General features: G+C 33.8%; 1 protein-coding gene across 18 annotated transcripts in view; it reads right to left on the bottom strand.

Annotated features, from left to right (window-relative positions):
- The window catches only part of GABRA2 (gamma-aminobutyric acid type A receptor subunit alpha2), a 150,943-nt gene that overhangs the window by 13,814 nt on the left and 113,569 nt on the right, over positions 1-23,560 (bottom strand). For all 18 annotated transcript variants that reach the window (XM_016951809.4, XM_054683173.2, XM_063809662.1 and 15 more), the window contains one exon: positions 4,571-4,773. In XM_016951809.4, the coding sequence (XP_016807298.1) occupies positions 4,571-4,773 (203 nt within the window). The remainder of the gene's footprint in view (positions 1-4,570; positions 4,774-23,560) is intronic.

Below are 23,560 nucleotides of genomic sequence, written 5' to 3'. Positions count from 1 at the left end.
TCTAATGTTATGGAGCTGTGAAGAGGCATGGATGTTTGGGAAAATGATTGTGGCTAGTAATGGTTAGAGAAAGAATATGATTATGAAACTTAGATCTATCCTCAATCCTGGATTTCACTACCTATTAGATGTGTGATTCTGACCAAGTAACTTTATTGACCAATTCTCATTTCTAAAATAGAAATACTCCCAGTCACATGGAAGCAAAAACATAATAAAAAATCTTCCTTATTATTCATTATAGAAACAAACATAAGAGAAAACTATATACTTGGACCATATTAGCTTAGCTCCTTGAATAACTGCCTTTAATAATTGATTAAAGAACTGAAGAGTTAGTTAAATGATCTGATTTATGATTTAGAATAACTCTGACAGTAATGTAGAGATAGATAAGAAGAAGACATGATTAAAAATAGAAAGGAGTAAAAAAAAACTATAAAAAGCATGAGAGATGGTGAAAATATGGTCTAAGATATGTAAGGAGAATAATGGACAAGATTTAATGACTGACTAGATGTTGAGCGATACTTCCAAGTTGTTGGCTTATAAGATTAGGTTGTGGCATTAACTGAAGTATCAATTAGTGATGAATAACTAGGTATGGGCAGTGGAAAGATATAAAATCTATTTTCTTTTATCCTTTCTAAAACAGATATTGTTATATTCAGTTTGAGACTGAGGTTGAGATGTTATATTCAGGTAGAAATATTCCAGGAATAGGTTAGATATATTATCTCGTAAGTTAAAAGGTATGGTGTATAGTTATCAATAATGACCTTGAATAGTGAAATGAAGGCATGGGTTTTAAATTTTGATTGGGTAATACCTCTTTAACTCATACCATATTTACTGAGCACCTAATACATGTAAGAACCTGTACAAAATGCCAGAAAGAAGTGATGTGTTAAACAAAAATGGTCATTGTCATGATCAGTGAAAGAGTTGAGACAGAAATATGCAATTACAAACTACGATAAAGGTTCTAATGCAAAAGAAAAGAGTACTGCACACACTTGTAATGGAGGCCTAATCATTTACAAGGGCAGGGGAGGGCTCAGAAATTTCCTGAGGAATTGATATTTGTGCTGAGGATGGCAAATGGGGGGACAGTATGCTTAGTATTGCAGATATTCATGCAAGCATTGTCCGTAAAACCCTTAAAGTGAGAATCACGCAGTGAATACTCAAAACCAAAACAGCATTAAAGAAAGCAGAATTGACTGTCTTTAGGGATAAACAAGAACAGATGCCAGGGAAGCTGGGTCCACTCTGAACTCTGGCAGAGAATAAAAAAACAGAAAATGAATAGTGGCAGCTGCCAGGATGTGAGGGAAGAAAGCAGATACTCTGAAGTTTGATTTAAGAAAGAAAAGAAGAGAAAAAGTTGCTGTGCTGGGCCTGAAGAATGATTCTGGAGCATAACAGTTAAAAAATTTAATGGGGATTCCTTGAGAAAAATAGGAAAATTATTTTCAGATCTTAAAGTATGGAGGTTATTAGTGCTCTTCAGCTACAAGATAGTAAATGAAAAGGAAATTAGATTATAGTTGGTCGAGAATTAAGTTGAAAGTGATAAGATAACATTGCAAGCAATGCTTTAAAAAAGTTTGAATACAGAAAAGAGGGGAGAAACTGAGGATGTGGGAAGAAAGTGGCATAGGATTAGAAAGTTTTCTTCTTGGTAAATTAAGCATACTAAGCATCTTCATAAGCTGAAAGAAAGGAGGCAGTTGAAAATAGTAAGATGGCTTTGAAGACATAAAATAAGAAAACAATAACTAATGGAACAGGTTTGAGAAAGCAAGAAGGAAAGAGATCCAATCAAGAGCTAGGATGAAAGAATTTGTATTGAGCAAAAGGAGAAAAGGAAAAACACTGGATATGAAAAAGGGTTCCGTAAGAGCCTGGGGTTGCATAAATAGACACCTTTGTATTAGGAAAGGCATAACAATTCAGAGTTTGATAATCTGATCCAGCACTGTATTTTTCTAATGATAAGATTTTCTTGTCTAATTTCACAACTGAGGCTAAAAGTAGTGTAAAATCCTGCCCAAGCTCACAGAGCAAGGTAGCTCTGCCTTTTAATATAGGGCTCAAATGTAGCTTGAGTATAACTGAGAGTGTTTATTTATTTATTTGCAAAAACTAAATTTAAGTAACGGTGCACATTCTACATGTAATATGTCGAGTGTGCACATGTAAACAGGTTAAAGACATATGTCTTTTTCTTAAAACATACAATATCAATATGGAGCTGAATCATTATTCTTATGGGGCAAATTGATAATTGGTATTTTATGAATTTTCAAAGAACTTTTCATTTGCTCGTTGGATTGACAGATTACCGCATTTGCTCATGTTTACTAATGTCAAAACAAAAGGACTTCCATAAGCCTGGTTAGTCAGAAAGGACACTAAAAACAGCCTGTCGACAGAAACTCTGTACTTAAAGAAAATTATGATTTTCTGCTTAAAAATTAAGTCTAAGGAATATTAAGATAAAAGTATATTACACTGAAATGTCTTTTAGGCAGATAGGCTACTTTAGGGCACTCTTCTGGATATCCTTTTAGTTTTAAGGACATTTTAATTCTTGGTCTGAAGGTAGGTTTATGAAACATCTCTCAAAACTCATCTGAATCATGAAATTGGATAGAATACCCACTGATAAATTCATTATAAGTTTTTTTTTTTTACAAAACTTTCCATGAAGGCAAAGAAGTCCTCCCACTGGTATTATATTGTCGGATTTAAGATCACAAACTCGTTCATTCTTTTATACAATAAATATTTATGAAATGCCTGCTAAGGACCAGGCACTGTGCTGGACACTCTAGCTGTGGAAAAGGAAATGAGAACAAGCAATGTCTGATATATTGTTTTCCTGAAGTAAACCACAAGAACTAAAATAACATAAACAACGTTAATTCTTTTCCTGAAAATTAGGTTGGAACCTCAGTGATTTTGACATAGATTTATCCTGGCTATGTGTAATTTGGCATATGGATAGACTTAAATCCACTATACATGAGGAGTAAGCTATTGCTTTTATAGAGCATTATCAATTATTTGTTTTTCACATTTAGAGGTACTTCTGTTTTCCAAAGTAAAGAGTTGAGAAGGCATATCATTTCAGAATGTCAATTTGGCACACTCTAATATTAAAATAATATATCAATAAATTTATATATGGAAATTCATGGCACAAAATGTTTCTCTTTTGTGACATATTTACAAAGGTCTAATATTTTATCTCCAAATAATTAGTATAAAGGTGCATGTGTAACCAATATACCTTAAAAAATAATTGCATAGATGCCATGAAAAAGCAGTACACCATATGGGCAATGAAAACATAAATCAATATTAAATTGTAATGGAAATGCTGAAACAGCCCAGAAGTTTAGCATACAAAATTGACCAGATTCCTTTTAATATTTATTTGTTGGCTCCGTTAGTAGGGAAAACACAACTTATAAAATGAAATAAATCATCAGTCTTACTAAAATTTCTATGGCTTACAAAATTAAGGAAAAAGACCAAGACTTTTAAACTATAACATTTACTGCTTGTATATTTAAACTGTAACATGGTCATAGAAATGAAAAAATATATTCAAATAACTGAAAAAGAAATCAAATCTGCAAGTATGTTAATCCAAATTTAATAAAAGAAGCATTTAGGTTGATACAATGTTAAAGATATCCTCTGAATACAACTTTTTACCATTATTAAGAATATAGATGATTATGATACATTCAAAGCCTCCTCTTAGGCAGATACATAATCTACAGAGTATGAAAGGAAACAGCTGTTATATCAATGCACAAATGTCCCATTAGATTCAGTACTTGAAACCTAAATATGGACAGCAATAATCTCAAAAGAAGTTAATCTTAAAAACAAATAACTTTTCCCTTTTAGACCATATGAACAATTTAAAATTCCTAAGCATTCCAGCACCGACATATTTATTCCATACAACATGGGAAAGATTTTTAAAAAATGCTATCTGGGCTTTTACAATCAATCAGCAGAGACTGGAACAGGTGAAGAGGATTCAATTCATTGATAGAGCCTGGAATTCTATAATAAGTAAAATTAATGCCCATTTTCTTTTTCTAATCTCTTTATAATAATGCAGTGTGGTGTTAAAACCATGAACTTAACAGTCAGACAGGTAGATCGGAGTTCAAGTATACTTACTAACAAGTTGTGTAAGCTTGGGCAAGTAAATAACTTTACTGCTTCAGATTCTTCATGAGTAAAAATGAGAATAAGAAGGCAGTCTAGTCATAAGGATGCTATAAAGATTATGCGAGAGAGCATATGTAAAACACTTAACACATACAGCTCAACAGATGCTACGGAGTGGTTTTAATGGAAGTATTAGTACTACAAGCACTCCTAAAGGATTTCAGGCAAGAACACTTTAAAAGAAATTGATATGATTCAAATTCATATATATATGGATGTCTTTAATGTCAGTTTTTAGAAACATATCTGTTACAAGCGGAATTCATTAGGGTATTTTCTTAATAATGATAACACGGAAGCTCTCACTTACCTTGTCATTTACTACACTTTTCCCATCCCAAGCCCATCCTCTTTTGGTGAAGTAATTAACAGTTGCAAATTCAATTAGGGCAGAGAACACAAATGCATAACAAACAGCAATAAACCAGTCCATGGCAGTTGCATAAGCCACTTTGGGGAGAGAATTCCGAGCACTGATGCTTAGAGTTGTCATTGTTAGGACAGTTGTTACTCCTGCAAAAGAAAAGATAGGAATCGAAAACATCAATAGGTACTAGCAGGACAGCATGGGAAGTAGCTTTTCTTTCTCCCTCCAGCCCCCAAAGCTTTTACTACTCTTATCCACTAAATAATAATAAATAAATGAATAAATACTGGAATTTATATTAAAGTGTAAAGTTAATTATCTTAAATGGTTATGATATTTCGTGATGTAATGACTCTCAAAATACTTTCGGTTTCCATTTTTTGTTCTGTATAAAAATCAACTTTCTTCTTCTTAAGTACTATTGAAGTTAAAAAGACTAGGGATACTGAAGTAGAATTACCTACAAGGAAAAGCAGGCACTTTAAATGGTCCCATTGCCAATTAATATATATTTTTGAAATCTTATAAAATCCTCACATTAATTTGTTCATCATTTATTTGAATCATGTTAAGCAATGGACCAATAACCCACGGAAGTAATCATGAAGGAACTGTGATTTAAACATACTTCAAGAGGCTGGGCATGGTGGCTCACGCCTGTAATCCCAGCACTTTCGGAAGCCGAAGTGGGTGGATCACAAGGTCAGGAGTTCAAGACCAGCCTGGCCAAGATGGTGAAACCCCATCTCTATTAAAAATACAAAAATTAGCCCAGCATGGTGGCAGGTGCCTGTAATCCCATCTACTTGGGAGGCTGAGGCAGGGAGTTGCTTAAACCCGGGAAACAGAGGTTGCAGTGAACCGAGATCACGATGCTACACTCCAGCCTGGGCGACAGAGCAAAAGTCCGTTGAAAGAAAGAACGAAAGAAAGAAAGAAAGAGAGAAAGAAAGAAGAAAGAAAGAGAGAGAGAGAGAGGGAGGGAGGGAGGGAGGGAGGGAGAGAGAGAAAGAAAGAAAGAGAGAAAGAAAGAAGAAAGAGAGAGAGAGAGAGAGAGGGAGGGAGGGAGGGAGAGAGAGAAAGAAAGAAAGAAAGATATGTTGCTTTCCTCTGAGACTTTTGTACAAAAGAATAGAAGACAAATACACACGTACATATATACATATACATGTATGTACATATATGTGTACATACATACAATATAGGAAATGAAAATAACAAATCAGCAGCAACTGTAAAGGTAATACAAAAAAAGTTGCTTTTTAAAAGCAGTATTATCATCAAAATGTTAGTAAAACTTTAAAAAATTGATACTCTCCTGGTATTGAGGAAGATATGGGGCATTACAAATTTGTGTCATACCTAAGAAACTGTTGTCTAATCCAAGGTCATGAAGAATTAGCCCTATTTTTCTTATCAGTTTTAGAGTTTTATGTCTTACCAGTGAGTCTTTGGTCCATTTTGAGTTCATTTTTGTGTGTGGTGTAAGGTAGATGTTCACATTCATTCTTTTGCACCTAGATAGCCCATTGTCCCAGCACCATGTGTGAAAAAAGACTTTTGTTTCCCCATTAAATTATCTTGGACACTTCGTTGAGAATCAATTGACCATAGATATATGGGATATCTCTGTACTCCAAATTTTATACCCTTGATATACATATCTATCCTTAGTCAAGTTTTACGCTGTTTTCATGACTATAGCTTTAAATTAACTTTCGAAATCAAGAAGCTTGAGTCCCTTCTTATTCTTATTCATCAGTCTTAGTTTTCTTCAAGATTGTTTTGGCTATTCAGGATCCCTTACATTCCTGTATGTTGTTATGGTTTTGTTATGGTCATTTTGTTCATCTTTGCAAAAAAGGTAATTGGAATTTTAATAGGCATTTCATTGAATCTGCACATGATATTTGGTAGTAATGCCATTTTAATGATACTAAGTCTTTCAATCTTTGAACACAGGATATATTTCCATTAGATCAATCTCTCTCTCTCTCTCTCTATTTCTCTATAATAAACATTTCCATTTATTTAGGGCTTCTTTAATTTCATACAGCAACATTCTATAGTTTTCAGTGTATAAGTCTTTCATCTCCTTCATTAAATGTATTTATAGATATTGTATGTGTTTGGATGCTAATGTAAATGGAATGGTTTTCTTAACATTCTGTTGAGACTGTTCATTGCTTATGTACAAAAACACAACTGATTTTTTCTACATTGATTTTGTACCCTGAAACTTTGCTGAATTTGTTTAATAGCTGTAACAATTATGATGTGGTTCGTTAAGGGTCTTCTATAAATAAGATCATGCAAATAGGGAGAGTTTTACTTCTTCCTTTCCAAACTGTATATTTTTATTTGTTTTTCTTACCTAATTGCCCTAGCTAGAACCTGTAGTATAACGTTGAATAGAATTGGTGACAGCAGACATCTGTGTCTTATTTCTGATATTAGGGAGAAACTTTAATCCTTCACCTATAGGTATGATTGTTTGCATTTTTTTTCACTTTCCATAAATATGTTGTATTATATTGATTTGATTTTTGTATGCTGACCCAACCTTGCATTTCTGGGATAAATCCCACTTTGTCATGCTATGTAATCCTTTTAAAATGTGGCTGATTTTAGTTTGCTAGTATTTTATTGAGGGCATCTGCATCTATATCTATAAGGAATATGGATCTGTAAGTTTTTTATTGTGATTTCTTTCTCTAGTTTGGTATTGGTATCTTGGTAATACGGCCTTATAAAGTGAGTCAGGAAATGTTTCCTTCTCATCTATATTCTGGAAGATTTTGAGAAAGACTGTTGTTAATTCTTTGTATGTTTGGTAGAACTCGCCAGAGAAGCCATTTGACCTTGATATTTTCTTAATTGGAAGATTTTGTTTACTAAACTCATAGTTTTATTTGTTAAAGGTTTACTCAGAATCTTGAGTCTATTTTGGTCATGTGTAGTAGTTTCTAGGAATTGTTATAGTTAATCTAGATCATCTAAATTTTTGGCATACAATTGTTCCAAGAATTACTATATATATATATATATATATATATATATATATATATATATATATATGTATATATGAAGAGAGAGAGAGAGAGAGAGATTGAGAGAGTCAGTCTTGCTTGACATTTTACCCAGGCTGAAATGCAGTAGTGTGATCTTAGCTCACTGCAACCTGCACCTCCTGGGTTCAAACAATTCTTGTGCCTCAGCACCCTGAGTAGCTGGGATTACAGGAGCACGCTACCATGCCCAACTAGTTTTCATATTTTTAGTAGAGACAGGGTTTTGTCGTATTGGCCTGGCTGGTCTCAAACTCCTGGCCTCAAGTGAGTGATCCACCTGCCTCAGCCTCTCAAAGTGCTGTGATTACAGGCATGAGCCACGGCGCCTTGCCACTTTATATATGTATCTGTGTGTGTGTGTGTGTGTATACACAATATATATAATATATTGTGTATATATATAATATATTGTGTATATATATAATATATATAATATATTGTATATATATTATATATATATTTTTTCTCTATGGTCAGAAGTGATGTCCCATCTTCTTTCCTGATTTTAGTAATTTGATTTTTTCTCTTTTTTTCTTGGTCATTGTGGCTAAAAGTAAGTCAATGTTATTGATCTGTTCAAGAACCAACTTATGGCTGTGTGGTAATTTTTTCTATTTGTTATTTCTGTTCTCTCTACAATTTATCTCTACTCTAACACTTATTTTTCTTCCTCTTGCTTTGGGTTTAGTTTGTGCTATTCTACTTTTCAAGGAAGATGGTTAAGTTATTGATTTGAGAATTTTTTTTCTCTTTTTAACATAAGTGGTTAGAGATACAAATTTCTCTTTAAGAACAAGCTTTTGTATTTTCCATAACATACGTTATTTTTTGTTTCCATTCATCTTATTTTCTAAAACCTCTTGTGATCTCTTCTTTGATTTCATGGTTATTTAGAAATGTCTTGTTTAATGTTTACATATGCAAATTTTCCAAATTGTATTTTTTATTGATTTCTAATTCTACTCTATTGTGGTGTAAGAACATACTTTGTAATAATTCAATCTTCGAATTTATTGAGACTTGTTTAATGGCCTAATGCATTATCTTCCTAGAGAATGCTCCATGCCCAGTTGAGAAATATGTGCATTCTGCTTTTTATGACCAGAGTATGTTAGGTCTAGTTGGCGTATTCTCTATTCAAGTCTTCTACATTTTGCTGATCTTCTGTCTAGTTATATTCATTTTTAATGTTTTAAAATTAATATTTCAATATTTTAATATTTTATATTAATAAGATAGTAAACAAATTATTATTTTTAATATTTAAAATAAATATAAAATAAATTTATAAATTTAAATATAAATATAAAATAAATTTTATATTTACTTTTTAATATTTTATTTTAGTTTTGATGAATAATTCTTGGTTGAGTATTTTTCTTTTCAAATATCTTCCCATGGCCTCTGGTCTCCATGGTTTTTGATGATTTTTTAGGTGCTAATCATGTTGAGGATCCCTTTTATATGAAGTGTTACTTTGCTTGTAACATTTGGTTGTTTCAAGATTCTCTATTGGCCTTCGGCATTCCACAGTTTTATTATGATATATCCAGTTGTGATTTCTTAGCGTTTACTTTATTTCTAGTTCATTGAGCTTCTTGGATGTGCTGATAGATGGTTTTCATCAAGTTTGAAAGGTTTTAGCCACCATGTCTTCAAATATTCTCTCTCTTTTTTTTTTTTTTTGAGATGGAGTCTCAGTCTGTCACCCAGGCTAGAGGGCAGTGACATGGTCTCGGCTTACTGCAACCTTTGCCTCCCAGGTTCAAGCAATTCTCCTGCCTCAGCCTCCCGAGTAGTTGGGATTACAGGCATGCACCACCATGTCCAGCTTATTTATTTTTTATTTTTAGTAGAGACGGGGTTTCACCATGTTATCCAGGCTGGTCCTGAACTCCTGACCTCAGATGATCCACCATCCTCGGCCTCCCAAAGTGCTGGGATTACAGGTGTGAGCCACCATGCATGGTCCAAATATTCTTTTTTCACCTTTCTCTTTCTACTCTTGTTCTGTGACTACAGTATATTCATGTGTTGATATGCTTGATGATGTACAACAGGTCTTATAGACTTTGATTAATTTTCCTCATTGTTTTTTCTTTCTGTTCCTCATATTCAACAATCTTAATTGGCTTATCATTGTGGTAACTGATTTTTCTTTTTGGACTGTTTGAATCTGCTGGTAAGCCCCTCTAGTGAATTTTTTATTTCAGTTATGATAATTTGAACAACAGAATTTCTAATTGTTTCAATTTTTAAATAATTTATATCATTTTATTGGTAAAGTGTTTGAAACATCATTATTATATTTTCCTTTAGTTCTTTCGACAGGGTCTCCTTTAGCTCTTTTATCATAGTTAGCACAGTTAAAGTCTTTGTGTGGTTAGTAAAATGTCTGGGCTTCCTCAGGTAGAATTTCTAATGATTTTTTTTTTTTCCTGAAAATGGGTTATAGTTTCTCTTTATTTTGGATGTCTCATATTCTTTTTTGAAAATTGGACATTAGGAATACTGTAATGTGGCAAATCTGGAAATCAGATTCTGACCATTCTCTGGGGTTTGTTGTTATTGTTGAAGTACTTATTGTTTGTTTATTAGCTTTTCTTAACTAATTCTATGAAGTCTGTATTATTTTTAGTTAGGGGTTACTGAAGACTCTGTTTTAATAGCTTAGTGGGTCATCTAATGAATGGACAGAATATGTAATCATTAGCTATTTTTATTCTTCCTACTTTTGTTTTTATAACAGAATGACGATCCCTCAGCTAAAAGTCTCAGATTTAATATTCTCCAAAATCTGAAATGTTTCAAGTGCCAAGATGTCATTGTAGATTTCAGATTTTTCAGATTATGGATGCTGTTTCAGATTTTTCAGATTATGGATGCTGAACCAGTATGTATTCTACAAACATTCCAAAATCCAAAAATATTCAAAAGACTTCTTGTCCCAAGCATTTTGGATAAGGGATAGTCAACCTGTACTACCATTCTAAAAAATGTATCTTGCTGATATGACAGAAAACAACAACAACAATAATAACAAAATCATAGAATAAAAGATAGAGAAAGGCCGGGCGCGGTGGCTCACGCCTGTAATCCCAGCACTTTGGGAGGCCAAGGCGGGCGGATCACGAGGTCAGGAGATCGAGACCATCCTGGCTAACACGGTGAAACCCCGTCTCTACTAAAAATACAAAAAATTAGCCGGGCGTGGTAGCGGGCGCCTGTAGTCCCAGCTACTCGGGAGGCTGAGGCAGGAGAATGGCGTGAACCTGGGAGGCGGAGCTTGCAGTGAGCCGAGATCACGCCACTGCACTCCAGCCTGGGCGACAGAGCGAGACTCCGTCTCAAAAAAAAAAAAAAAAAAAAAAAAAAAAAAGATAGAGAAAAAGGTATATGACATTAGTTCGGGTAATGATTTTTTAGGTTTGACTGCGAAAACATAGGCAACAAAAACAAAGATAAATGAGTGAGATTACATCAAGATAAAAAGTTTTCATATATTTAAAAAATTAACAGAGTGATAAAAATATGTGAATTGGTAGAAAAAATTTGCAAGTCACACATCTGAAAGGTGCTTCATTTACAAAATATATAAAAACTCAAACACCTCTATAGAAATAAAACAAGTAATTGAATTGAGAAACAGGCAAGGGACTTCAAAAGATATTCCTCAAGGGAAGACATTAATAGTTGACAGATACATGAAAAAAAATGGCCAACATCACTAAACATTGGAGGATATCAATTAAAACCATAATGAATATCACTTCATATATTTTAGAATGGCTGTTATCAAAGGAACAAAAGAGAACATGTGTTGGCAAGGATGTATATTGCACATTCTTGGTTGGAATGTGAAATATGCGAATTAGCATGACTCTTATGGAAAACAGTATGGGAGTTTTTCAAAAAACAGAAAATAAAATTACCATATGATCCAGCAATCCCGCTTCTGGGAATTTACCCCAAAGACTTGAGATCACTATAGTGAAGAGATATCTGCACTTCCATGTTCATTACAACACTACTTATAATAGCCAACTTATGGGATCAACCTAAGTATCTACCAAAGGATGAATTAAGAAAGAAAATGTGGTATATATGTACAATGGAAAAGTATTAGTCCTCAAAAAAAGAAGAAATTCTGTCATTTGAGGCAACATGAATAAAATTGCAGAATATTATGCTGAGTTAAATAAGTCAAACACAGAAAGACAAAAACAGCAATGTTCTCACTTATAGGTAAAATCTAAAGCAATTGAACTCATAGAAGCAGTGAGAAGAATGGTAGTCACTAGAGGCTGTGAGGTCAGATAAATGAAATGGGAAGATGATAACCAAAGGGTACCAAGCCTCAGATAGGAAGAATAATTTTGATGTTTTTTTGAGAACAGTTGCAGAGTATGGTAAATATAGCTAATAATTAAGTTCTGTAACTTCTATTTCACTAAGAGAGTATTTCTAATATTCTCATTACAAAATGTTAAATATTAGAGGTGACAGATATATTAATTAGCTGAGTTTAATCTTTCCACATGTATTAAAAATCATTTTGTAATCTATATGTATATATACAGTTATGTGTCAATAGAGAATAAAAAAGAAAGTATAGAGATAAGTGATATACAAGACTCCTCTATGAACACTGCTTTTAAGAGCCAGAGTGGCAAATTGGCCTATTAACTGATATAGAAATAGTTTGAAAAGTTGTTGAATACCTACATGATAAATACCATGACAATATCACAAAGGATAAAGTAGTGCTATATATTCACTACAAATATTCTGCATTAAAAGTTTCATAATTCAATTTGAATGAAAATACACCCAGCTGGATTTATATATCAATATAAATGTAACTCTATAAACGTAGTAAAAAAAATCAGAAAAGAAACACCTACAGTTATCATTTTGGGGAAGAATGTGGTATTTGGATTGAATGGAGAAAATTAAAACGGACTTGTGGCTGACTTTTTTTTGTTTCACATTTTTTTACTATTGTAAAATGAAATACCAGAAATAAAATTAAAAGATAAAATCTCTAATGATACAATTTAAGATGGTAATATTAGTTATTTATGAAAATTAATACTGAGGAGATTGTATTACATTATTTTTCTGCAGTGAACCTGCTTTGCTTTTGTGATAAAAATAATACAACAATTTTAATTTAAAGCAGGGATACTTGATGGCATCTATCAATTCTAATGCAAATGTGAATTCTTGGAATATCTGATGGATGCACTAATACTGATTAATTTTCTAAAAAACTAAAAACATTTACAATAAAATGTAAGTCCAAATGATGGCAAACTGTAAGTTGAATTTTGTTTGTAAGTGTAAACTGATAGTTTAAAATTAGATTTTGGTCTATTCATTCTAGGCAATAAAACATTACAGCAATTTTAATATAAATCTACTATGAGGCAGTCTTCCCCATATCTAAATTATATTTTCTTTCATCTGATTTTGGAAATTTGACAATAACATTATTAACTTTGTGTCTAGATCCGCTCCTCCTTCCTTCCTGTCTTCCCTTTCTTTTTGTCTTTTTACTGGAAAGATATGATTCTCAAATGTCACCTTTTCTGTTTACTGCTTTGGCGTAGCCTGGTCTCATGACACTATAAACAGAGAGTACTGGACATTAAACAAAGAGATAGTGCACTTACCTGGAAAGCTCACCAACCTTCCATGTACCTGTCTACCAACAATGTGCATTTTTCTACACTAGTTGGGTACTCTCTAAATGTTTCCTTAGCATTTCTTTAACAGACTCTTTCTTTTTTTTATCACCTCGGTGAGATCTCCACAATTCACTTCTTCTCTGGGAGGCTCTTTTGTCAATTAAAAATAAAAAAGGTAAGTACTTTAAAGTGTTTTAAGCACTAAAATTCTCTATAACATGTGAAATATATGTGATTATTCCCCATGCACAGACAATACCTAACTTATAGCACTTCTATATTTTGGTTTATTTTACACAATATTTTTATATCAAGGTATAGGCCAAAAACGTTAGATAATTGATGTTTTAACTCATAATAGCTGAGCAAATGATGTCCAAGCAAAGAGTGTTGGGTAAAAATACACGCTGAGAAGAAAGTCAAACTAAGGTAGGTAGTTTAACACAGAGACTGACACTGCTGTAGCAGCTTCCCCATTTCTAAAGTAAGGATCACCAGTAGTGCTTTCCAATACTGTTGTTACTAAGATCAAATGAGTTTCTTCATGTAAAGCTGTGCCCCTACTATATATATAAAAAAAAAATACTTCAATGCATTTATATCAAAAATATCACTCTGAAAGCAAAGGTAGATTTAAATCAGAAAGACAAAATAAAATAAAATCCTCCTATGTATTTGTGGTCGGGGTGCGGGGTGGAAGTTAAGAAGGAGAAGTCTCAGAAACCAAACAGGCACGAAAGACTGCAACAGAACACATGTAAAATTGTTTGATACCACCTGCTGGTTACTGCTCGGAATGACAGAAACAAAAGATACTCTGATAACATGTGTTGGGTTTCCCCGCTTCAGGCCAATGGATAAAAATTGAAAGGACAGAATATAACAAAGGTATGCACAAGACCAGGTTGTATATGCCTCTAGAAGGAAGTTCTACAGACTGCAAAACCTGAGCTATGCATACTGCAGCATTAGTAGAATGTGCACTCTCAGGTGCAAGAACCTTTGACATTTTGTTAAATACCCTATCCCCCAAATAAAGTAAAATAAACATTTACAAATACAACCTCAGCTTACTATAAAAGGTTATAATTTTTAACACAGAGCTGTACTGCATCTGAATGATAAAATCACTGGAATTTCTGTGTGTTAGAGAGAGAAATTAGAATTTGGATGACATATTTTGTCAAAAACCTTAACTCAAACTCACATCTTTAATATTGGTGAGAATAAAGAAACAATTATGATCTAGAAGAAAATGTTTCAAAGGCTAATAATAATGTGGACAACACTGTTGAATGAATCAAAATTGTTCTATTTACCTAAATATATCACGGATTTAATTTATCCAAAACTCGTATCCCTCTCCTCACTTTTCTTCCTGAAGTGTTTCTGTCAGTGAAAGACTTCACAATTTAAATGATGCCATTTTCATATTGGCATCCATGTGAAGCTGCAGAGATATAAAAATTTTGTCAGTCTAGGGAATTGTACATGCTGTTTACTCTACCGGGAGTCTTTTCACTGTCACTTGTTTACCTGTTTTTTATTTAGCTATCTACTATTTCTTTACTTAATAAATTATTATTAAGTGCCTACTAAATGTCAGGTACTTTTGTAAAAACTGAGAATACACCAATTAACAAAATTGCAAAGATTCCGGCACCCTAGGGTGCCCATTCTCCTAATGCTGCAGTATATATAGCTCAGGTTTTGCAATCTGTAGAATTTATTTCCTAAAGGCACACACAACCTGGTCTGATGCATATCTTTGATATATTGTCCTTTTCAATTTTTTGTTATTTGGCACAACTGTATACCCCAATAAATTATATGGATTAGAGCCTGTGTGTCTTCTCCCCAAAACGTAACAGTGTGCTTAGTTGAGGGTAGTGCTTCATTTGTTTTTTAATAAATTAATAAATATTTATTGAAACCACCCCACCAGTAATCTGTAATCAATAAATATTTATTTTTTAGGATAATTGCAAGAAACCTATACTTTCTTTTACGAAGCAAGCATAAATTTAGTCCCCACTTTGTGCTGAGCACTGTGGAGTTGTGAATGGAGTGTTGGCAAAGCCAGATAAGCTCTCTAAGAGATATTAAAAAATAAAAGTACAAAACAACCCAACCTCACAACTGGACAAGGTTTAAGATGACTTATAATAGAGCAGCCCACCTTGAAATGGGGGTTGGGTAGGGCTTCCCTTAAGAAGTAGGGACAAAGTTAACGGGGTTCCCCAGAAAAGGAAAAATAATCCTAAACTAGAAAACAGCATGTACAGAAAATCCCAGGAACATGGTGAAGCCCAGGGCATTTAGGAGGAATAGAGAGAAGGCTACAAGGCAGGAAGGCAAGAAATAAGGGTTTCATGAAAGAAGATGAGGCCAGAAGAGGAAGCAGCAGCCAGACTAATCAAAGCCTGTTTGATTATGCTAAGGTAATATCACTTACTTTCAAGAGCAATGGGAAACTATTTTTTATTATAATGTAAGTTCTGGGGTATATGTGCAGAACGTGCAGGTTTGTTACACAGGTGTACACATGCCATGGTGGTTTGCTGCACCCATCAACCCATCATCTACATTAGGTATTTCTCCTAATGCTATTCCTCCCCTAGCCCCCCATCCCTGACAGAAATTTAAACAGTGTAGTGGCATGATCAGTATTTCTTATTTAAAATGTTACTTTGGCTATTATTTACTTTTAGTTAAGGTAGTATTGTTTTTCCTTCATTAGTTGTTTTTAAGATTGTCTCTGTCTTTGGTTTACAGCAGTTTGAATGTGATATGACTAGGCGTGATTCTTGTTGTGGTCTTTCATTTTTTAAATTTATCCTTCTTAGTGTTCTCTGAGATTTCTGGATATGTGGTTTTATTTGGAAAGTTCTTGGCCATTATTACCTCAAATATTTCTTCTCTGTTCTCACTTTCTTCTTTCTCTCTCTCTCTCTCCCTCTGTGTGTGTGTGTGTATGTGTATACACACTGTTCACACTCCAGATATATTTAGACAGTCTCTCTATATATAGACCATTCACTGCATATATATATGAGAGAGAGAGGGCTACGTTTTAGAAAATGTATTAAGTTTTAGGAAATATGTTAAGCTAAGCACCAACTAAACACCATTCTCTGGAGTGAGAAGGTAAGAAAACAAACAAGATAAGATGGAAATAAATTTTCTCCTTCTCTATCTGTCACTTAACAATTGTGGCACAAGACATCCAAGCACAGGATAGTCTTGGTATCAGAGACCTAGGCTTTCTGTTTCTTATATCTCTGCCATATTTAAGGTGTTGGCCATGATCCTGAGGTTCAGGAAGGCTTGCCAACACTAGACTGCCTTCCAGCAAACGGAAAGTGGAAGAGGGAAGGAGAAGCATATCTATTCATTTTAAGGGCATGTTCCCGAGTTTAAGGGCATCTCTCTAAGATTTAGGTAACAAACTGAAAATTATACAGCTAAGATTTACTCATATTTCTTTGAGAACTTTACTCATATCTCTTAGCTCCTATAGCTATAAGGGGTGGGGGGGGGGGGGCGCAGAAAAATGTAGTCTTGATTTGACACACACAGCTTGAGTCTGGAATTCTTTTATTCTGTAAGTTACTGGGAGACAGTAGTCATCTCTGACAGAAGGATCGCTGATGAACATTTCTATGTATTAATTTGTGTAGCTCATATAACAACCATGTAAGTAACATATAATTATTATTCTCATTTACAGATGAGCAAATTGAGTTTACATGAGGTGTAGTACCTTACTGAAGATCATACTGTTAGCAAGTAGTAGAGATTGGATACAAACCCAGGTAACCTAACTCAGAAGTCCACACTCTTTACTACTAAATTATATTGCTGAATCTATAAATGAGATTTTCTTTCAAAGACACTTATGTCTAAATTGTGTATTTTTCAATATAATTAATCTAACCCTTGCATTTTACTGGTGAAGTTGCTAAGATCTTTATGAATTTTAAAGTTGCATCATACATTAAAGTGTTTAAATTGCTTGAGAAGTGGCTATACATAGAGAAAAATGGGCCCTAAAGGCAGGCAAGAGTTTGAATTCTGCTTGTGCCACAGCAATGATGTGACTTTCCTAAACTGCAGACGCTTCCTCCATCTGCAAAAGGAAAATGATATTTTGGGGGTTGTTGGAAGGAAAACCTATAAGCATACATGCCTTAAATACAGAGTTGCCCACAAATGTTAAATTCTCCCCTCTCTACTTTCTTTCTGAGCCTCAGTGGCTTTATCTCTAAAATGGGAATTAGAATATGCAGCTTATGTAATTCCAAAGATTAAATGATGTATGCAGAGGTCCTATGTAGAATCTGTCAAGTAGAGAATCCTATAGCTTCCCTGTTATTTCTGAGTTCATTAGACCCCCAAATTGTAGACAAAGATGCTAAGAAACCAAAACCAAGGATGCAAGAGTCCCATCTAGTGGTGGTTTAAGAAAAATCAAAAGACACTTAGAAATTGCACTGCTTAAATGGATGCCTAGGAAGCATTGGGCAGTTTTATTTTAGTTAATTCATTTCCCACCTTGGGAAAGAATTTAACGCGGCTCTCGTGGAAAAAGAAAGGCTTCTTGAACTGGATTCCCCTTCATTCTTCCATTGTTCCAAAAGAGCACAGAATCTCTTCTGAGTGGATTCACCTATTTCTGGTCTCATTAAACCCATCATCTTAATGACCAAACTACTCTGTTCCTCGATTTTTAAAAGGATATGATTCAGATCCTTAATTAGGCATAATTTGATAGTGATGTTATAAAATGGATTTAGCAGGCTTTTTAACTTTTTATGACTTAATCTTAACCAATCTCTTGCAAGAACAACCCATCAAATCATAATCTACAACATTTGAGAGGTGATTTCCAAGAAATCTATTGTGATTCACATCAAATGAAACCAGTTATGGCCTAGAGGTTCTGCATTAAGGTAAGGGTGGATCCAAATATGGACAAAGATGGCATACCAGGGGTATCGCTCCGGGATCCCTGCACCTGTGCCCCTCTATAGAAGAGGTTCGACCTGATGTGACTGTAAGAACCACTATTATATTCCAATTTCATGAGTTTAAAATAACATATTAATAATAATGAAAAGCAGACAATAAAATAACAGGAGACCATCAAAAACCTTAACCTATATAAACCCCCCATTGTTATCAAATTATTTTTCTATTTCACTCTTGTAAGTTTCATTGCCATAAAATGCAGTGTGACTGGTCCTATGTTAATAGTTTTAATGATTTCTTAGAGCTCCTTGAGGTGATTTAACTGAGGAGATACGTTATTTGTGATAAATAGTACATCATTAGAGAATTTTTATCACAAAATTTCACCCAACTGGAAATTATTTTCTTGAAATACAAAAACCTATTTGAAAATAAAGGATAGCTTTTATTATTTATTTGGGAGTTATAAAACAAACAATAAAAATGCACTCAAAATTTGGCTTCAGTGAAAGTAAATATTTTACTATCTAGTGATAACCTTAGCCTTACAAAAAGTAGAATAATGAGAGTGGAAAAGTCGATATTTTCCACATTTCTTAAAGCTTAAATGAAGAAAATAAACATTTCTCTTACCAAAAATAATCAAATCCAAAGAAAACAAGAACAAAAAAACTATTCTCTTGAAACACTTGAAACATGCTTCATATATTCAATAAAGTTATAAAGCTGTCACAGATGAGTTCCAAGAAAGAGTACGTTATGGAGAAATGGGTTTACTGAATGTAGTCAAAAGCAGTAAATTCTTCACTCAGATTACAGGGACATAGGCATTTTTAAGCAAAGTTAACCTAGACATGGGTTAACTAGGTTAGTTTCCCTTAAAAATGTACAATATGACACCTGGGCAAGACTGAATTTGGAAAAGCCACTTTATAAGATTAGTTGTTGTAGTATCATCTGATAGTGACAATTTCTACTACAGGGCAAAGAATCTGAAATCCTTCTATAAGCAGCTGCTGACAGATAACAGTTAACTAGGAGAATTCAAATCTAAAATTCACCTCAAGTTCTGATGGAGATTTAGTAATTCTGACTCTCAAACAGAAACATAAAGAAGTCACCAAGAGCATTACTGACTTCAGGCTCAAAAAAAAAAAAAAAAAGACAGCGTAGTTTGATGTCATAATGATGTAATAGAAAAAGTGAAAGCATTAGAGTCAGGGAGATCTAATGTCAAATTTTCTCTTTGGTGCTGACCTGCTGTTTGATAATAGAGTAGGATTTTAACACCTGTGTGTCTCAATGTTTTTGTCTGAAAAATGGGGATAATGTCACTTTCCTAACTGGAGATTTTTTTTTTCAGAATTAAATAATGAGTTTATCTGAAGTGTCTAACAGAGTATATGGAATATAAAGGGTATTCAATAAATGCTACTTTTATTTTTACCATCATTATTGCTATATAAATTTTAGTGTAGGAAGTAGGAGTGGGTTTCCTTCTCTCATGACTTAAATGGTCATAACTGCATGTCCTGGTCAAAATCTAAAAATTAAAAAGAAATCACCAAAAAACAATTGCATATACTTTTAATTCCCCCCTATGTCCTTACTGTGAGGAGATAATAATTCGTGTGAATTATTATCATAATTCATTATTCATAATTCGTGTGAATTACGAATCAAGTCAGGCCACCTATATTCCTGAAACAACTTCTCAGGCTGCCTCTAGACTAGAATAATCAAGGCTCTCTAATTTTCCTTGCCATGGCTTATTAATGTATTTTGCTTCAGACAATTTCCTAATTGGCAGTGAGCTAACTGGGATGAGACTCTGACAACAGCAGGGAGGAGGGCTGCTGGTGGGCTGGCAGCTTGCATCTGATTATCAAGTGCTGCCTTGTGCCAAAGTCAATTCTGGGATGCCAGGTGTGCCTCCCGTTAGCACTCCCAGCCCATGCCTTGTGGAAGACTGATTTGGAATGAGTTTCTGCCCTGTACGGGTTATGTACTCATTGATTTCCTATCCTACTACCACCCAGGCATTCTGTTCCTGCTGCCACCTTCTCACTTACTTTTCCAATTAAAACCGTCTATATCTATCTCCATCTAAGGCTGCCTCAACTCTTTAGCTTGGACAAGCTGAAGCTGTACTCATGTGACTTTCTGATCGTCTCTCTCTTTGCATTATTTTGTTTTGATCAGTTCTTACAGAATGTCCTTTCCTATCTCTGCATGACCTTATCCATGGGCTGCAAATTCAAATGTCCACAGGGACCGGGAAGGAAAGATAAACTGGTAATGTGGGCAACAGTGTGGAAAGGGCTGCAGCAAGCTAGAGAGCACGTCTAAAGGCAGCTGCTGCTATTCAGTCCCAGTTGAAGGTTGTCAATGCAAGAATATGAGTCCCTGCTTTACCAGATCTCCTGATATTTCAATGCCTATTTTTAATCAATTAAAATATTAGCATATATACATATGCAAATTCATACATGTATTTTTGTGTATGTAATCTATATCTACTTATCTATCTAGCTAGAGAGTTTTCATGTCTCATGTAACTCTATCGTACTCAGTAGATAGTCAGATATAAAAAATGTAAGAAGTAGTTTTGTATACAAATATGGAAAGTAGTTGAAACTTTTTAGTTCTGAAGATTAAGAGCACAGGATAAAGAAATTTTAATTCAAGAAAAACATACACACACACTTATACACACTCACACAATAGTTGGATCCATAGTATATTCTACAGTGTCCTTGGTTCTCAGAAAATATCCAAACTTTCCATTTGTTGAATTAAAAAAACAAAGGTATATGTTGACTTTAAATTTAAGAAACCCTTCACACATATTGTTCCATGGATCATCTTAGGATCCCTATGGGGTACATAGCATATGCTGTACATCAATTTAAAGTAGAGAAAATCTAGAGTTTAGAGAGGTAATATAACTTACTCAAGCTAAACATGAGGTCAGAATCTGACATAAGCTTCCTTCATTCCTGGTGCAATATTCTTTCAAACAGGTAGTAAGTGCTTGTAGGGTTATTTGTCTTATTATTAAAAGATTAACTCTATATTGCTTGCCTCAGATCATGACCCTCTTTATGGTACAATAATATCATTATTAAGGACTTTCTGCCCACAAGATTGTTTCCCAAAAGTTGTAAAGAAGTGTTCTTTTTCTTCTACCAATTTTTCTGATCACATACAATATATAGCTCTGTTTCATATAATGAGTATGTGAGCCCATTTCCTTATAGATTTCAAGGACTATATGAAGAAGCATGGCTTTCACTCACCAATTACACTGAAAACAAATATTTCTAGCTTTAAATAACTAGTTGGGAGGAAAAAGGAATGTTCCAGAGTAGAATTAAATGTTAACAGTAGAGATTAGACGATGGTGAGGGAAATAGAATGAAGGGAAGGTAAAAATAAGAGATGGGAAATAAAAGAGTAATGGTATCAATAAAGGTATGAAGGAGGCAGATATATTGATAACATAAGATGATAATTTAATAATTATATATTTAATATTTGGTTTATATTATATACTATATGTACAATAAAGTGAATTATCAAAACAGAAAGTGGTTTTGGGAACTCCCAGAACTTACAGTTAGTGTCAGAGTGACAGCAGCTTTGTGCGCTGTGTTTCCCATAAACTTCATAGTCAGCTAATCAATTGCAATGAGTAAATTTAATTTATTTTCTGTCCGATATCTATTAAAACTTCTTTGATACAGCACTCTGATTTCCTATGGCTAACTACCTGATATACACTTTGCATTTATATAGATTTGCTCTTGCTAACTTAACTCCCGTTGAATTGATGAATGTAGGTGTTTACTTATTTATCATCTGTGTATGAATGTATAAGCCAATTTATATTTATTTATCTATATATCTGTCTGTATCTATTACCTCTGTACAGGACTATCTAAAATCACTTTCCACTTACTTATTGTCTCACACCTATATAAAATTTTTAAGCACTGTAGTTTTATATGATAAAATCTGGCAATGGATATTCTCTTTTCATCTCTTTTAATTTTTTTTATTTTTTGCATCACAACTGTGTTCTTCCATATAAAGAGTTATATTAAACAGAGTCATATTGATATGTCATAAAAAATCTTACGTGGAAATATGTCTATATATTAAAATATTCATACATTCAAATATATATTTCACAGTAAAGTTTTACAGATTCATTATTTGGACTATCCCAACATAGTTTCTGTTCACTACTGTCTTCCCCTTTAAATAGTCCAACTCATGATTGCTATTATGCAGGAAACTTAGGGATCATGTGTGCTAAGTGGTTCTAGTCACTTTGATGAAACCACTTATTAATTCTAAGAATTTAGATTTCTTTGATTTTCTTTTGGAATATACTATAATCTATAGTGGATTATAGTGGAACTGGAAATTGCATTCCACTACTTATAGATTATATAAGTAGTACTTATAGATTGTATAAGTATTCGAATGGATTTTTTTTCTTATCCAGCATGTATCAATCTATTCTATTAACAAATATTTATTAGGTACCTACTACATGCCAGACATTCTTCTAGGCTTACAAGTTTAAAAAAAAAAAAATGAGATAAAAATGCCTGACTCCTGAAATTTAAAGTATAGTGGGAAAAACAGAAATCAAACAGAATATATATATATTTATATAATGTTGGAAGATGATCTATGCAATGGAGTACAAAAATAGATTAGGGCCAGGGGAGCAGAAGAGTCAGAAATCGTGAGACAGTTTGCAATTTTAAGTCAGGTTGGAAAATAGGTCTCTTTGAGAAGATGATAATTGAGAAAAGCACTGAGGAGGTGAAGGAGTGAACTACACAGATACCTGGGAAAAGAGAGGTCCAGGCACAAGGAAACAAAGCTGATAGGTGAATGTCTGGCATGGTCATGGAATAAAAGAAGGCCAGTGTAGATGTTAGGGAAAGAGCAAGGGATAGGAAGGGTAGCAGAATTTCAACTTTGAGGGGAAGGGAGTTTGCGCCACATAAGGACTTACTGATTTCTGAAGAGTCTTTGGCTTTTACTTTGAGTATACTGGAGAGCCAATAAAGTTTGGAACACAAGTATGACATTGATCTGATCTACATTTTGAAAGGATCCTTCTGACTGCTATGTTGGGCATAGAGTTCCATAAAGGTGGAAGCAAGAGTCGATTAAGAGTC

The sequence above is a fragment of the Pan troglodytes genome, chromosome 3 (genome assembly GCF_028858775.2).
Source record: "Pan troglodytes isolate AG18354 chromosome 3, NHGRI_mPanTro3-v2.0_pri, whole genome shotgun sequence".
Taxonomy (NCBI): Eukaryota; Metazoa; Chordata; class Mammalia; order Primates; family Hominidae; genus Pan; species Pan troglodytes.
This window is presented reverse-complemented; position numbering and strand designations above follow the sequence as displayed.